At 37.2% G+C, this 17,209-nt stretch overlaps 1 protein-coding gene across 1 annotated transcript; it reads right to left on the bottom strand.

The window, feature by feature from the left end:
• Positions 1-381: 381 nt before the first annotated feature.
• On the bottom strand, positions 382-5,514 carry LOC110780089 (GTP-binding protein BRASSINAZOLE INSENSITIVE PALE GREEN 2, chloroplastic). Its single transcript, XM_056835302.1, has 4 exons — positions 5,261-5,514; positions 3,824-5,167; positions 2,903-3,066; positions 382-941 (listed from the first exon to the last, which is right to left on the bottom strand). Exons 1-4 carry the CDS (start codon positions 5,367-5,369, stop codon positions 600-602), a joined length of 1,959 nt encoding a protein of 652 aa, XP_056691280.1. The 5' UTR covers positions 5,370-5,514; the 3' UTR covers positions 382-599.
• Between the last annotated feature and the right edge of the window lie 11,695 nt (positions 5,515-17,209).

Genomic DNA, 17,209 nt, shown 5'->3' with positions numbered 1-17,209 from the left:
CCGAAAACCTAAGCATATGATTGCCAAATCATTAGTGATGTGACATGTGTCATTTGAGATCCGCCTCCTTTTTAGGTAAAAGGCTTAATGGGCCTTTATGTAATGGGCTAATCTGCATAGGCTTTATGTAAAGGACTTACCTTTGCGTGTTTGGGTTTTAACTCTCATACGGGAGATTTCTTGGGGTCATACGTGTTCTTTTCAAAATTGCCACGTGGCGTGTTTTGGTTGGTCCAAGCTGGATGCATATTTTGTGCTACGTCATACCTGAAACCCTACTCAAGGATGCCAGACATGCTGGTAAGCTACCGAATCAACCAAATGAGAGAAATATAAACCCAAGATTAACCACCTCAACAACATTTTCAGGAACACAAGCTATGACTTAAGCCGGATAATATCACTAGGCTGAAATATTAATCTTCAATTACAACAGAAAACACACTGGATATATGCAGCGGCAACCAAGAAAATCTCAAAGCTCAGTTAAAAACTAAAGACAGGTTATCTGGAAAGTGCTATAACCACTAACCGTATTCAAAAAACCTGTAGAATTTGTACTGCCTTCAAACATTGGTACAACCTAACAACCATATTCTTCAAGCAGTCACATATTCACTCTCATCTTCAAGCTGCTGCTTTTTTTGAGCTTCTAGCTTACTCTGGTTGCCAATCGCATCAGATATAGACTGCGGTAACCAAAACCCAGGTCGCTCAAGATATGGAGCACGATCAAGAGCTAAAGGTTCACGTAAGACAACTTCAACAGTATCATATGTCCATAGCTTTAATGTTGCCTCACCTTTGAGACCCAAAGAAACCCAGCCTAACCCAGCTACTGCAAGGTCAGAACTATTTACATCCCAGCTTGTTCCAGTCACTTTAAATTCCCTCTCTGTCCAGGTTCCAATTTCTGAGAGTGGATCTGTTCCTATAGGAGGCTGAGAGAAGATCAAGCCAAAATGACAAAGACGGTGTTAGTTGCAACTTGCACGATGAATTTTTACATCCATCAAAATGAAATCTCAGTCAGAACTCTACTAGTCTTGATAAAAGGAATATAATTTCCTTAATTTGATATCATTATATGTATGTCCATGGTAGAAGAAATTATAATGTACAAGTATTAGATACCAGTTCTACTGAAAACTAAAGAACGACACAAATCAACAAACTTCCCAGTTCCCACTGTACGAGTACTGACTAGCCCTGATTCCTGTATTAACATCAAAGTTGATACAGGTGATATAGAAATTTGTACTGGGGAGAATTAATTTTTTTCCTTTCTAATAAGTTAATATGGAGTTATTCTATTCTTAAACATGGTTAATCCACCACTCCAACTATGATCACAATCATAGTTTTATTAACTTTTTTTTTTTTAATACAATTTTGGGAAGAAAAAAAGTGAAAGTGTTCTCCGGTTCATATCTTTTCATTGAAGTGTAGGGACCATATATAGTGGTGTACTACTGTACTGTAATAATTTGAAAAATAGGGTGGCAATTTTTAGATGAATTTTATTTCATTGCTTTTACTCTTAGAAAAATGAACAGATTACCTAACAGTTTGGGTGGCAAGGCGAAAATGCAATTTCTAATGATAGATAAATATAGATCCTCCCATGAGTTTGATATTATTCACACTCCAGAGAGGTATAGCAACTTTCTGAACGACTTTACTCGGATGCTAAGATTGTCAAGTGGTATCTGAAGACATTGAACTAAGCAGATTCTGTTATAACAGTTTTGTATTGCTTTTGGTAATTAATAATTCTCATTATTTGCCAAAAAAAATAAAATAAAGTTGAGATCAGTATTCAGCTTTTGAGAAACACACAAGGTCGACCACCCTAAGACTCAACGGTGGATCCAAGGGAGCCTACCCGGGTAATGGCCCGCCCAATGGATGTAATAAGCTTTAAGGATTTTTTATTGCATAGAAAATCATAGTTCACTGCTAGCAGAGTTGGTGGCTTTTGGGGTCTCAAAGTTGTTACAAGTTGCTCTCAGGTGCTGGGTTCGAGATATCATGAATTACATTCTCTAACATTTTAGAGGAATTATCCTTAGCACTTGAAAATATAAGATGGGTTGACCTAGATCGGTGAGAATACTGTTGAATGTGAGAATCTGCCACAAAGATCAAAGAGAACAAGGGTGGAAGATATATATGTTGTGACGAGAAAAGGAAAGGAGAAAAAGCAGGAACTGATGTTCTAGGATTCTAGAAGTATTTAATCTGTATCATGTATTTTGTATTTAGTACTTTCTCTCTTATTTTTTTATTAAACATTTCAAAATTATGTACTTTTTTAAAATTTAAGTGAATTATCGTATTCTGTAATATTTCATATTATGTTATCAAAAATAGTATTGCAAAAACCCCAAAACGTATTACAATTCGACCAACATCGTATTGCGTATTCGTACTAAATCATACTACGCATTAGGTAATCCTGCTAGTGACCTAATTTGTTTAAAAATCTAATCCAAGTTTAATTTGAATCTTCCCTTGCTGCAGTGAAATGACTAACAGTACCATGATTGTGAAGATTGTAACCTACTATTCATAAATTGCAATGCCAGAGAAATACGACCACGTGTCCACACCCTACCGGCCCCACCCTCCCTCAAAGCTATACCACAAGTGATTATCAATTCTAAACTTTCAGTTTTTTCACCACTCCTTTGCAGCTCACAAGTTTTACAGTATGAAATCATCTTGGCAATCTACTATCTACAGTAAATGATTAATTTTGAAATAAACTCTCACACTACTTTCCATCCATCAATTGTATTACAGAGCCGTCAGGCTTCTTTCCACCAAGATTATCCAGAAAAAGAAACATGACTGGAAAAAAAAAGGAACATGGTGATATCAATAAGGCTGAAATGCTTACCTGTAACCTGATACCAATATGTTTTCTCCAGGTTTCATCAGCATTATCAATCTTTCCTAAATGCAGAGACACATTTGGTGATGCCCAGATTGTCACATAAATTGTCTGAACAGATGCCTGGACAAGGTCTAGCCTCACTAAGCCACCAACATGAATTGCTTGCCCTGCCTGGAAAGGTTACACAAGTTCATCATTTATGATCTATAAGCATGGCACGGGATAGTAATATTAAGAACACAAAAATAAAGTCCATAACACGTATAATGTCAATTGAGGTAGCAAAACAGAAAGATCAACTCCAAACAAAAGGAAAATTAAGGAATACCAGTTCACATCAACCAATAAAGGGAGACGCCATGTAAATGAAATTTCTTAATACTTGTATAAAACAAACAGCTTGCAGCTTGCAGTTCTAAAACACTGGTAATGTTACAACACTAGCTCATAGGGCACCTTATTACAACCTACCCACCCTTCTGCCCTTGGCGAGCTTTGATTTCGAGATCTGGAGTACATGGGGGAGCTATCCACCTGAGCTCCCCTCGCTGCTAACCAGTTTTCATATTAAAACCCTCAATCAAGTTATTAAACTGACATCAATTTACTACGGAGATGAGTCATTGCAAAAATAATCAACAACAGTCAGCCTGCAACGATGAAGAATCATAATCAACAAATAAAACTCTATTTTAGTGTCTCAATAGGTTATGCTGCACTGCTGCAGATAGCCAGAGAAAATGATTTAGTGTATAGTGGAGATTGGCACAGATTAAGTGAAATATATGCACGAAATTTGTTCCATGATTCACTGATATAGCAGCGAGTTAAATTCCTTCTTTACGTCGCACTCACAAGTCAAATAAAAAATTAGCATGGGCCGTTAAACAGGAGTAAATTCAGAAACACTTAGGTGAACAACACTTGCCTTAATTCTATAACTCCGAGGTCTCAGTTCTTTCCGTATCTCGATCATTTTCTGTTCTTCTCTGGTTAATCTCATGGACATTAAGTATGCATGCAGGAGTCCAGGAGTGTCGTACATCTTGGCCTTTCCAGACAAAACTCCTCCAACTCTTAGAATCCCAAGCGTCGTCCCAGGAACTGCTGCTTCTGTGAGTTTTGTAACTTTAGCACCTCCTTTCTTTGCTAATGTGTTGATCAGAGTAGATTTACCGGCATTTTGTGCTCCAATAACCCAAACATGCCCTCGAGGGCCAGCCGACTCCTTGATGAAGGCTAGCAAATTCCTCACCCCCAAATCCTTTCGAGAACTAACCAAATAAACAGCATTGAGCTTTGGAGCTCCTGCAGCCTTCGCACGATGACGAACCCATCTATCTAACCTAGTAGGTGAAATTTCGGATGGAAGGAGATCAACCTTTGTAGCAACCAGGACAAGTTTGGGCAACTTTTTGCTAAACTTACCATCTTGTTTTCCCTCCAGAGCCTTGAACAAAGACCGGGCAGCACGTTTGGGGAACGACCCATCAAAATCAACACAATCAACAACCATGACAACAACTGTAGAATCCGCTGTGGTAGGTTTCATCAAACGGGTACTAATCAACCTATCGAAATCAAAATCCGGTATCAAATTCTCAGCCATTTGATTTTTCACTTGTCCATAGTTCCTCAAAGAATGACACCTAGCACAAACCATAACCTCCTCCCTCTCTTTCTCAGCCTCCCTAGCCAACCTCTTCCTCTCGGACTTCGACAATCTCTTCTTTTTCTCCGCCTTCTCCTTCACTAACTCCTCGGTCACATTACCATACCCTACACCAACAGGATTAAACCCATCGAGTTCTTCCAAATCTTCCTCATCCCAGTCTTCGCTATCCCAATCGGGCCCGTCCACCTCACCCTCCTCTTCATCACTCATTTCCAAACTGCCTTCAATTTCATCCACAACAGCCACTTTATCCTCTTCTTCCTCATCAATAAAACTCTCAATTTCATCCCCAAAACCCTCTTCCCCCTCTTCATCACCATCCAAAAAACCTTCATTTTCATCCTCGTAAACCTCCACCTTCCTTTTCTTGTAAAACCCAAGAAGATTTGGGTCATTATCCTGCATATAAACCCCACAACCTGGGCAAACAAGCCCATAATTCTCATCCTCATCTCTCCCCTCACTTAATACCACCTTCACACCAATCTTCCTCAAATTATTACCATTAATAACATCAAAATTCTTAACTTTGGCATGATCCTTTACTGATAAACATACGATTGGGCTTTGTTTGTTATTTTTTCTTTTAATTCCTGAGAAAACATAAAATTTAAGTTCAGGGGAAGTGGGTATATGTTGGATTGTAATATAAGGTGCCAAAATAGATAAAGGGGAGTTGAACTTACCTGGAAATGGTATGATTGTGCTGCTACGTTCAGCCGCTGCATCTCTGGAAATGAAGAGCTTTGCATTTGGAAGTGAAGAAGGAGAGGAAGATGATAACAGAACTGCCATTATTTGGAATTGGTTTTTGGGTCTATGACCCTTTTTTGCGTCTGTTTCTCACACAATTGAATTGTTGTTAATTTGATGATAACAGAACTACCTATGGTTCGCAACTTCGCACAACAGCTTTGGCATGGTCGGGCTAGCTTAACTTGCCGGCGTGCCGCTGCACGAGGTAACTGACCCATCCGATGCGGCTTGGGTTATGGCTGGGCGTCTTAGAGCATCTCCAATGGTTGTAGCTAGGGACTTGCTTGCAATTTTTAGAAATTTCAAGCTACTAGCTTGACCATTGGAGTTGAAATAATAAATTAGCTTGGCCAAGCAAATTAGCCTATTTAAGCTAATTTGCTTGAAAAAACTTGGCCAATGAAATAAGACCAAATTAAATTAAATTAAAATATTAATTGACAAATATGACTACATTAAATATCAAGCTAGTAGCTAACCACTAGGGTACTAACTAGCTAGAAAGGGAAGTAGCTTGAAATATTATGTGGCATGACAAGCTAATTTAAAAATTAGCTTACCATTGTAGATGCTCTTAGAATTTTACTGAATAACTAGTACAGGACCCGTGGGGTGCACGGTTTATATATTTTAACTTTAAGTATAATTTTCAATTAATTTAGAAAAGAAACATAGAAAAATACATAGATTTTTTATTCATTTTCACGCACCACCCAATGTTTCATGCTAGGTATAAAAATCAGATATCATCTTGTATTATGAGAAATGTCAATTCTCAAGCTGAACCGTTGAACCCGCTGGGTTGGTTCGACCATTTAGAACCCAAACCGTTAATAACCCGCGAGCTGGAACCAAAGACCCGAACCGACCGGAAATATTAACCCGATTGAGATCTGAAACCGGATAACAAATCCGTTCCGCAGCAACGATCCGTTTCAACCTAAACCGAATGGATCTGAAAGTCGTTAATGACCCAATCCGTTTTAATCCAAACCGTTTGAACTCGAGGAAAACTCGTTTACAACACGAACTGTTTTAACGTGTAGCCGTTTATCCGAACCGTTTACAACCCGTAACCCGTTTAATTCGAATCGTTTATAACCCATAACTCGTTTAATCCCGCTAGTGAACTTAAATTCTTAACACGTTTAAAAGTCAGTTATTGCCATTGTCCCCCTAATTAAGGCCTCAATATTAGAATTTATAAACGTATTAAAAATTGTGATTTTATAATTTGGAATCGAATTCGGCTGACCCGACGTTCAACCCTCGAACCATTTCATCCCGCTACTGATTTATCCACATTGTATGAACTTATCGATAAAATTATGAACCGAGATAAACTTGAATCCGATGTAACCCAGCTATACCTGTTCAACCCGACCCATTTCAGATCCGATATTCAGTTCAAATACTATCTCATATTTTATTATGTTACCTGTAGACACCTACTTTTGTCCCCATTCCCGAAAGGGAAAGGTTCGATGATGAAAGCATAAATCTCCACTTGACAACGCATCTCCTATAAAATAAACGAATCTCAATTCCCCTTTTCATTTCACCCGAAACCTGCTATTTATGGAAACCTGCTAAAAATAGTAACTGCCGTAAAAGGTAGCTTCTAAAAGTGGCAAATCATAAAGGATAGAAACCTGTCAGAATTAGGTGTTGCATTCCAACATAAATCCTAAATGAGATAGAAAACTGCGAGAATCCTATTCCTAATATGATTCGGAAATAAGAGTTACGTATTAATTGAAATCCTAACGAGCCTAGAGTTCGTAACGGGCCCAGACGCATTCCGTCATAAAATTGATACGCGCTAAAAGACTCGGTTAAGTCTCAAACTCTACGGATTTCAGGAATCCGAATCTGACTAAAGAAAACAGCCCAGACCCTATTATCAACGCCTGGCTCTGGGCGCCGATATCTTCGGCGCCCAGGCCTGGGCGTTGAAAATACCTGGGTACGTGTCTTTTCCTAATTCTTTATGGATTAGAACTCTGCAATTCTATCTTTCCACGAACTCTTCCCTATAAATAGACCCCTAAATTCGACGTGAAAAGGACACACACAACACATAATTATATTCTGAGTATTGACTCCAACCCTTAGCCTAAGCCTCTCGCTGCGAAATTGTTCACGCGTTCTGTCGCAATCGATCCATAAATCGAACAGAACGTATCCTGTCCCATAATTGAGATTCGTTAAATAAAAAGGAGAAATAGCAAAGTCAAAGTGGTTATTTTTCTGAGAACCGTGACGCACCTCTCAAGGGTGCGTCGTAATGTGTCCCTTTTCGATGAATATCACATGGGCAAAGTATTCAAAAAATAATGTTCAAATAGAGTCTTCAAGAAAAATAATGTTCGAATAAAAAAATAAATCCGAGTCTAGACTAGGCTATGCCAAAGTACAATCTAAATCCTAAGTCTTAGTTGTCTTATCCATAGAATCGGTCCCAATGCTTGGTGTCGTTCTGCAAGTTAAAAGGTTAAACCATATTGAGTCTCCCCTCCTAACATTTAAATCAATAAGCACCCATATGTAATTGTCATCCCTTGCTAAGAATCCACGACCTCAATACTCTCTCACCAATAAAAAGAATATACTATAGTATTTGCAAAATGGAAACAGTCACATTCTGGAAATCACCCCCCATAGTCGCACAACCCCAAAGTGAACCTAAGGTGTCAATACCATTAGCAAGAAAAATTAATGGCCTCAAGGCTTATAATCACATTGGGTCACGACTATCATAGTCCTCTCGAGTTACTCACTCCTTGAAATACTATTAAGTACGGACTAAAAGATTTTCCATGAATGCAACATGACCAACCATGAAAATACCCAAATCGGCATACCAATAGGGCTACCATTGGGGTAAAGCAATACACACTAAGAGAGAAGCCGCACTAATGATTCTAGTCATGCAAAAATAAAAATTCGATCTCCCCAATTAACTACCTTGCCAACATTAAACAAAATGGCGCATGAAAAATGAACACCCAAGGGTTAAAATCTAAAGTGTCAACCAACAAAAGTTATGGTCCAATTAGCCTAAGTCTGAGAGTTGTTGGGTCAAGTATTATAGGCTTACGCCACGTCATTATTTTGAGTCTAGGCCACCTCCTTGTATTCATACACGGGTTATAATCAAAAAGATTAATGAAAGTTTGAGTCTAAATCACAACTTCCAATTAAATCCCAGAAACTGGAATCTGAAAAGAAACAAAAAATTACTTTCGATGTAATTCTTTCGTTAAAATTCAATAAGGTAAAAACAACATTTTGAATCTACGCTATTTGCATATTTTAAGAAACGACTAAATACGCTTGCAAAGTAAGACAATTTAAAGGTCCACCCTAGGCCTACTAAAATTAAAGGTCCACTATAGGCCTACCAAACGAGGCTCACTCAGTCTCGCCTCGTGACTCAAAGACCACAACCATCTACCTTTTAGCCCAAATTAAAAATTGAAGAATTTATGTTGGGGAGGAATCCCAAGAAAAAAGAAAGAAAAAATAGAAAGAGAAAAGGGAGAGCGAAAAGAGCAAGCAAGGGAATACTTATCCCGTAGTGCAACATTTACCTAAGTAAACGAAGGAAAAGAATTGAGTCAACCAATCCAAATCATAAAATTCTACGATGTCTACCCTTTCCAATCCTTATGCTCTTAGACGCCTTCGCTCTGGGGTCCCTGTTCAGCTCATTTTAACCTATCCATGTTCTCATTGCCATGACCCAAGAAACCATTACCTCGACTCTTGTTCTTGAACTCGTTGTCAACCGCAAACCACGCACGGCCATTGACACGTGCGTCATACCCCTTATTTCCAAAACCTGCTCTTATACCACCATTAGCATAATGACCATATAACTTGTATGGATACATCCTGTTGATATACCCTTGAGCCGTCCCCATGCTGCTCATTGGCCTTGGTTGATGTAAACTCGTGACACTAGCACGAAGCTGCAAATTGTGAGCCCTAGCAGATATAATCCTCATGCTTGACCAACACCTATACAAATTCTCCTATCGCATTCAACCCATCTTTCAAGCCATCTTGAGTCACAAACAAAAAAAAGGAAACAAATGAAAAGTGCAAAAAAAAATAATAAAATGTGAATAATAAAAAAGAAACTTTGCAAAAGCGCCTCTAAAGTTAGTCTAAAAAGAAAAATAAAGAAGCATTTAGCACACCAAAAAATAGCCGCCCAGAAACCATTTTCAGCGCCCAGAGCTGGGCGCCGAAATCTTTAGCGCCCAAGCCTGGGCGCCGAATCTCTCTGCTTGCTGAAAAATTTGTCCAGAAGTGCTCGTCATTTTATCCGCACATGCACGGAAAAATAACGAACACTTGGAGGGGTACAACACGTATTCAGGTATACGTACCAAAAAAAAACACATGAAAAGAAAATACATGTACTCAAAAATATAAAACAAATTTTTTGGCTTACGGCAAGGCAGCAAATTTAAATAATAATAAACTTCACTTATTCTACCGTTTCAAATAATATGTTTCCACCTCAGAACATACTTGTTTAAAATCGGCATTCTATGAAACCATTTTCTAGGCTAAGAACTACGCAAGACCTGATTCCAAATTAAATCTATTTAAGGCGGATACGTAGGCAATCCATGATTCGGTCCAACCAATTTGCAAAAATATTAAAGCCTATAGAATAACAAGAATAAAAATAGAAGTCCCTTATTAAAATTTAATTACTTGCTGAAGGAAATAATGCCCTTGGTCCAAGTATGCATTCTATGTTAAGTCTGATAAGTGCGGTTCAGTATTAATTAACAAGTTAATAATTCAGTGAGATCAAGTGAGCTGAATGCCTAGCTAGAGGCCGCTTCAGTTCAAGTGGAATTAATAATATTAATCCACAACTTACTCTTGACTGAACCCGTAGGGTCACACAAATAGTACGTAAACGGATCAAGTATTTAATGGCATTAAATACTCTATCTATGGATATTCGGAATCGACGGATCTTGGTTTCAGTGGGAGCTGAGATCGTCACAGGCAAGAAATGAATACTCCGGAAACGATGATATTGCCGGAAACGGAAATATGGATCGTATCGGAAATATAAATATTATCCAAGTCGTAGATGTTGCCGGAAACGGAAACATGGTACGTATCGGAAAATATTATCGGAAATGGAAATATTGCCGGAATCGGAAATATTGCCGGAAACGGAAATATTGTCAGAATCGGAAATATTATCGGAATCGGAAAATAATTCCGGAAACGGAAATATTAACTATTTGTTCGAAACGAAAATTGATTCCGGAATCGGAAATATTAAATATTGTTCGTATCGGAAATGAATTCCGGAACCGTGAATTTAATCGGAAGCGTATCGTACGAATAAACATCGGACGAGCTTGCTAGACGCAAGGCCTAGCACGAAGCTAGGCCCAACGCCTAGCAAAGCCCGCGCGCGACCAAAGCAAGCAAAAGCCCAAACGCGAGAGCAAGGCCAACAGGCGCGCGCCCCTCGTGGGCTGCGAGCACTTGCTGGGCCTGGGCTCAGCGCGCGCGCATAGGCGCCCCTCGTGGGCTGCTGCGCCTGCGTGTGTGTTTGTGCTTGCGTACGAAACCTTGATCGGTTAGGATTCGTATAAGATTAATTTCCTAAGTCTACTAGATAAATTAAGTGATTGAATTTTAGATTAATTCAGATTCACTAAATCGTTTCCTAGTAGGATTCTAATATCCGATACCCATGCCCTATAAATAGGTGATCAATGCTCACAATTTGTATCGAGTATTCAAGTATTCAAAGTGATTTTTGAGAGCAAAAATTCAGTCATACAATTGCCTATACTAGCCGAAAATTCTAAGTACCTTAAGGGCGATCCTAGTTGGTCAAGCTTAAGGCGGATCCGGACGTGCTGTGGACTATCTACGGAGGGACGACACTTGGAGTCCTAAAGACTTGTTCTTGTTCGGTTCGGGCGCAGCTAGGGAAGGCACGCAACAAAGTGTATGCATCTAAACTATGCTAAATGATTATGTGTAAATAATATGCTTTCCTGGCTTTATGGTTTTTCCGCATGATTTATGTATTGTCATATGTATCATAACCTAACAGTGGTATTACGAGCCTCTTATTATTTTCATAATCTAAATTGCATGAACATGGTTAAATATTACAAATTTGCAAGAATTAAAAGGGGTGATTAATTTTTGTAATTGTTAATTAATTGCAAATTGCGTTTATTTAATTATACATACGCAGTTTTTCGGCAGTTTCTTCGTTACTCATCCAAATCGAGTGATTTATGTGTCAATTCCGCATGTAAAAGGCATTCTAAAATTTTGACAAAAGTAGTAATTTTCGGCCGAACCCAGAATTCTCAAATTCGAAGCCTAACTATGACTTTTCGGAGGTTTTAGTTTTTCGAATGCAAAATTTCGTAAATTTAAGATGTTAAATTAAATATTTGCGATTCTTGTTGATAAATCTTGAATTTTTGATTGACCTACTGTATATGTTTAACAAGTTTGAATGCCTAGCCTTGTTAATTATGCAATCTAATTTGTAATTATGATTAATTTGTTGAAAATTGGAATAATTTAGAATTAATTTGATTTTCATAATTAGTTATAATTTAATTAGATACCTATGATTAAAAACCACCATAAAAATTGTAAATTTATGTTAAATTTTAAATTTTTATGACCTAGACTTGAATCCATGTTAATCGGAAATCAATTGAATAATAAATTTTCGATTTATCGCCCTAAAATTATGAAATTAATATTATTTATTAATTTGTCATTAATTTTGAATATAAATTTTAAATTTTTATGCGATTCGCTCATATAACTTGCACGCACAAAGCAATGGACGCTACGTGTTACCCTTAAGGGGTGTTGTATAGTGCGGGCATGTGACGACGAGCAAGGGAGCTCGTCGCCCATGCGGTACGAATCCCAAGAGCAAGGCCATGTGCACGAGCACAAGGCAGCAGCCCTGCCTTGTGTCGTGGGCTGTGTGCGATGGGCGAATGGGCGAGGGCGAGAGCAAGGCACGAGCAGTCGCGTGTGGGCAGCAAGCGAGCTGCGCCACAGCGCGCACTGCCTCGCGCAAGCGTGCGGAGCCTCGCGCGCAGCGAGCGCAAGCTCGCGTGCCACGAGTGCTACGCCCCAGCATCGATCGCTCGCGCGCAGCGAGCGCTATTGTGCGTGCGACAAGCGCTGCGCCCAGCGATGGTGTGCAGCGTGCTTGTTGCGACGTGCGACGAGCGCTGCGCCCAGCGATGGGCTGCGGCAGCATGCTTGTTGCGTCGAGCGCTGGCGCGCGCAACGAGCACCAGCTCGCGTGATGCCTTGCGATGGTAAGCAGCAGCGATGCGACGCAGCGCATGGGCTGCGCGCACATGGCCAGCGATGGCTGTGTGCGTGTGGCCCATGGGCGTGCGATGCGTGGGATTGTTGCGTTGCGATTAGATCGTTTTGAAATTTTAATTTGAAATTTTCAGTTTACGTAATTTTAATTAATTTTAAAATTGATAATTTAAATTATTTTCTTGGATTTTAATTTTGAATATTGTAATTATAATAAATTTTATTTATTCTAATTATTTTACTAAAATTAAAATCATGAATTAATTTAAATACGACTGAAATTAAATTAAACTTTTGGATTAAATTATAAATTTATATGAGCTTTAAATTTTAATTAAATTTGTATGTTTCCGGTTAGACTAGAAATACATTTTTATGTTTAAAATTAGTAAAGCATATGAATTTATTGGTTTAAGTGGGAGCCCCTTTTAGTCATAAACTCTTGATTAGGTCTACAAATCCTTAAGGTTAAAACAACTTGATTAGAATTAATAAGGACTGAATAATTTGTAGATTATTGGTGCCCTTGATTAATTGCTGTAAATGTTTATGTGATGCATAATGTGTTTTACTAACCAGCTATGTGGGCCATTCATGATAATGAATGGGTGAATGGTATATATTGTATATGTACTGTTATGCAGGTTATGAAGTGACTAGTATGGCCCAAATAGGATAGAAAATATGGTCTGCGTACCATTAATTTGAATGTAATTGGTCTAAAGTACCAAAATTGTTTTTCAATTCAAATATGGTCTGCGTACCATCAAATAGTTGTAATTAGTTTAATTATAGCTTATCCTATTTGAAGAAAATGGTGCCTCCCACGGAGATTTTCAAGACAGACTTTGAAGTTAAAGCTTCAAGATGAAGTTGGGCCATACTAGATCGCATTTATCTTATGCATGTTTTAAGTTATTTATTGCTTTTAAATATGTCTTAAAATGCATGAGATCAAAAGCTTGATTATGTTGCATGATTAAGGATTTTAGTTCACTTAAAATCTAACCAACATAGTAAGAGCCTTAAGTTCCAAACTTAAAAATTGAGTTATAAGGTGCCATGCCAAAATATACACTTGCTTGGATATCCTTTACATCAATCTAGTAATAGTTTTCGCTCAGCGAGGTGTTACTTATTGGTCCTAAAGGGGCAAGGTACACAAATAATTGTGAGTACATGTTAGTTTTGGTGAAACTCAACGATATAAGTAAGGAGTCCTTTTATGTCGTGGCAAAATCGATAGGTTTACCTAATAAGTTCTTAGACGTACCTATCAACCAAGAGTAGTTTCTAGACTATTAGCAAAAGGCTTTTGCTTACCTAAAATGTTTTAGAATTGAGTCGACAAACTGTGCTTAATTCTTCAATGGTTTTAGGGTCTTGGAATCATTTTATTCACACCTGCTGGAACACATAATTCGAATAAAATGCTAATGACTTGTTTGAATTGCATGATTGCTTTCATTTTCAAGTTATTATTCATGATAAATGTTTAGACTTTGCATGCTTCAATGTATGTTTTAATTATTGTTTATAATTAAATATCTTGCACTGCAATAAATCCTTTTAGAAAGGTAACAGTAAATTTCCTCGATTGGTAGTGAATCCAAGAACGATTCACGGGAATGAGAGAAAATGAGCAATTTAAAATGTACGTTTCTTTTGCGACTTTTATGGTTGTTTTCGAATATCAAAATCGAATGGCAAACCAATTGGTGCTTGTGAATTCAAAATACAATGTAGTTTTGAGATCATAAAGCATTGAGTTTAAACGCTCAGCTTTACCAATGGTTAACAACCTAAAATCTTTTTTCCATTTAATTCTCGAATGAGTCTAGTCCCTAGACATTCGAATAGATCGATTCTTAGAGAACTTTAGAAGCTTCTGGTAAGATCATCTAGTTGAAACAAAATATTCAACATAAATTAAAATGGTAAAGAACCTTGTTGGTGACAGTGGACATGTCTAACAAAGTATAAAAGTCAACGCTAAAGAATTCAATTCTTAAGACTATAAGAAAGGGTACAAGAAATAGGAAAACAAGGAACAAATGAAAGGAGTTTACGATTCCGTTTCTACCTATAAGTTTATGTTTAAAGAGAAGTGACCTAGCAATCAAACTTCCTTGGTATCATATACCGCTTGAGGTTCTTACTTCGGTAATAACTCAAACAATGGAAGCTAGGATACACTAATGACCTACAAGTGGGAAATGAAGCATGGAAATGCTACATTAGTTGTAGGGTCATCTAGTTTGTTTTAAGTCCTTTCAAAGGCTGGAACTTAATGGCTATTTTGTTCCACAATCAGCATACCTAAATTTCTGTTTTCAAACACAGAAAGACTCACATTCAGAAGAACAAAAACAATGTTTGTTTGTTTATTTGAATGAAATGGTCATTTACGGGTTGAGTCAATATGCTTGATTAAAACAAACAACTCTTTAAAAATAAAAACTTTACTAGGTTCAAATCAAACCCTTGATTTGAGTTCCACTAATCTTTGGCATTGTTGCTTAGACCATATCAACAAGTTAACATTCAAAAGCTCTATTTTAATGGACTTTTGAAAGTTCATTGATTTCTAGATCAATTTAAGACGACTAGTCTTACTTGTTGAAAGTAACAAAAGATATGAACTATTGTTAGAACGCCTAGATAATAGAGTTCAAAGCTAAAGAAAGATTTTATGACTTTATTATTTCACATGGATTTGAGTGAATATAGGTTTATTGACTCAAATGTGATATAAGTTGAATCTGTTTGGCTAGTTCAAAGATTCAGAAGTATAAAATCCACTTGGCAAGAAATCATAAATATCTAGGTTAGATCATATCTTAGTTGGAATAATCGAAGTCAATTAGTACTTGATTCGATTAATGATGAATCATAAAAACTTTTCCTATAATTTCTAAAACAAAATGCTCAACTACCACCAAACTCAACCAAATTCGTCAAAGCTATTGAAAAGTAATTTCAAAATATCTTTTCATAATATATCTAAAGAGTTCCTAAACCCAGTGGGAGCTTAGTGTTTGTTATTCAACAAACTAAGGCCCCAAGTATAGATATATGTTTCATTGTGATTTATTCAAATGAGACACAAGGGTATTGTTTCTACCACGAATTTTTGAGAACATAATGTTTGTTTGCTCGAAATGATGTCCTTTTGGAGATTCGTTTCCAAAATGACAAGTGGGAGAAAATAGACCTCGAAAGTCTTCGAGGCGAACAACAAACATAGACGGACATTCCGGAGGATTTTCGAAGTTCTTTAGAAAATCCGAACACGTATTCTTTAAGGACGTTAGAAGTGGCTTTAAAGAATAGACATCTCTTAGAAGACTTTACAAGTGCTTCAAGGAGAACAGAATATTCAAAGGACTCTCAAAGTGCCTGTTGATATTCTATTGTTTGATACCCAAGTAGGCATAGAGTTCAGGTCAATGAAACTATGAGATTCTTCTATTAATAGTGAAGAAACCTACAACTTGCAGTCAAACTATTAATGAGTTTGTGACCTGTAAGAAAGCTATGACGAAACCTAGATTCCCTAAAATGGTTAGAGGACATATTTAGACTCAAATGTTTTAGATGGTTAAAGGCCATAAAACATAACCAATATTTTGATGACAAAATTGAAATTTTGTTGATTGGCAAAAATAGTTTCACACCTATTGGTTGCAAGTTAGTTTTAAGGATAAAAACCATCAAACATGGAATTGTGTTCACACACAAAGCTAGATTAGTTGCTAAAGGTTACAAGCAAATTCATGGCATGGATTGTGTTGAAACCTCATGCATAATCGTAATGCTCAAGTCTATAACTCAAGCAATGATTGCATATTGGTACATATGACAATTGGATGACAAAACGTATTCCTCAATCAAATGTTGGAAGAAAACTATGTACATGGCATGTCATAGGATTTGTGGATCCAAATAAATGCTTGAAAAGGAATGCTAACTTATGAAATCTAAGTACAGATTTAAGCAAGCAATTGGGAATTGGAACTGTATTTTAGTGAAGCTAATAAGCATTTTAGTTTCATAAAATATACATGATTCTTATAGATATATAAGAAGTTTAGTGGGAGTACGTAAAACTTAATTGGTCCTATGTGTATCACACACATATCTCTCTATTGAGAACTAACATTCAAATGCTAATGACTTATATTTGAAATTATTCATCAATGATGGACCATGGCGAAACTTAGTACATATTGGGTTTTAAGATCTATTTACAAAGATCTTATATTAATGTTTTGGATTAAGTAATGGAATTTACTAAATCAAACACGAAAGACTCCATTGGAGATATTCGACCCATGTGAATAAATCTAAGTAAAGAATGTTTGAACTATGTATAAGCATTTACTAAGTTAAAACATCAAAGGATCTACGTGAGATTCTTAACCTATATTATATGTCAAAGAATTTAGCTGGATTCAGTATCTACTGAAATTGAATAAGCTAAAGTTACATGAATAGAATTCAATTGGAAT

Source organism: Spinacia oleracea, chromosome 1 (genome assembly GCF_020520425.1).
Source record: "Spinacia oleracea cultivar Varoflay chromosome 1, BTI_SOV_V1, whole genome shotgun sequence".
Classification (NCBI taxonomy): Eukaryota; Viridiplantae; Streptophyta; class Magnoliopsida; order Caryophyllales; family Amaranthaceae; genus Spinacia; species Spinacia oleracea.
The sequence above is the reverse complement of the archived record's forward strand: the minus strand, read 5'-3'. Positions and strand labels throughout refer to the sequence as shown.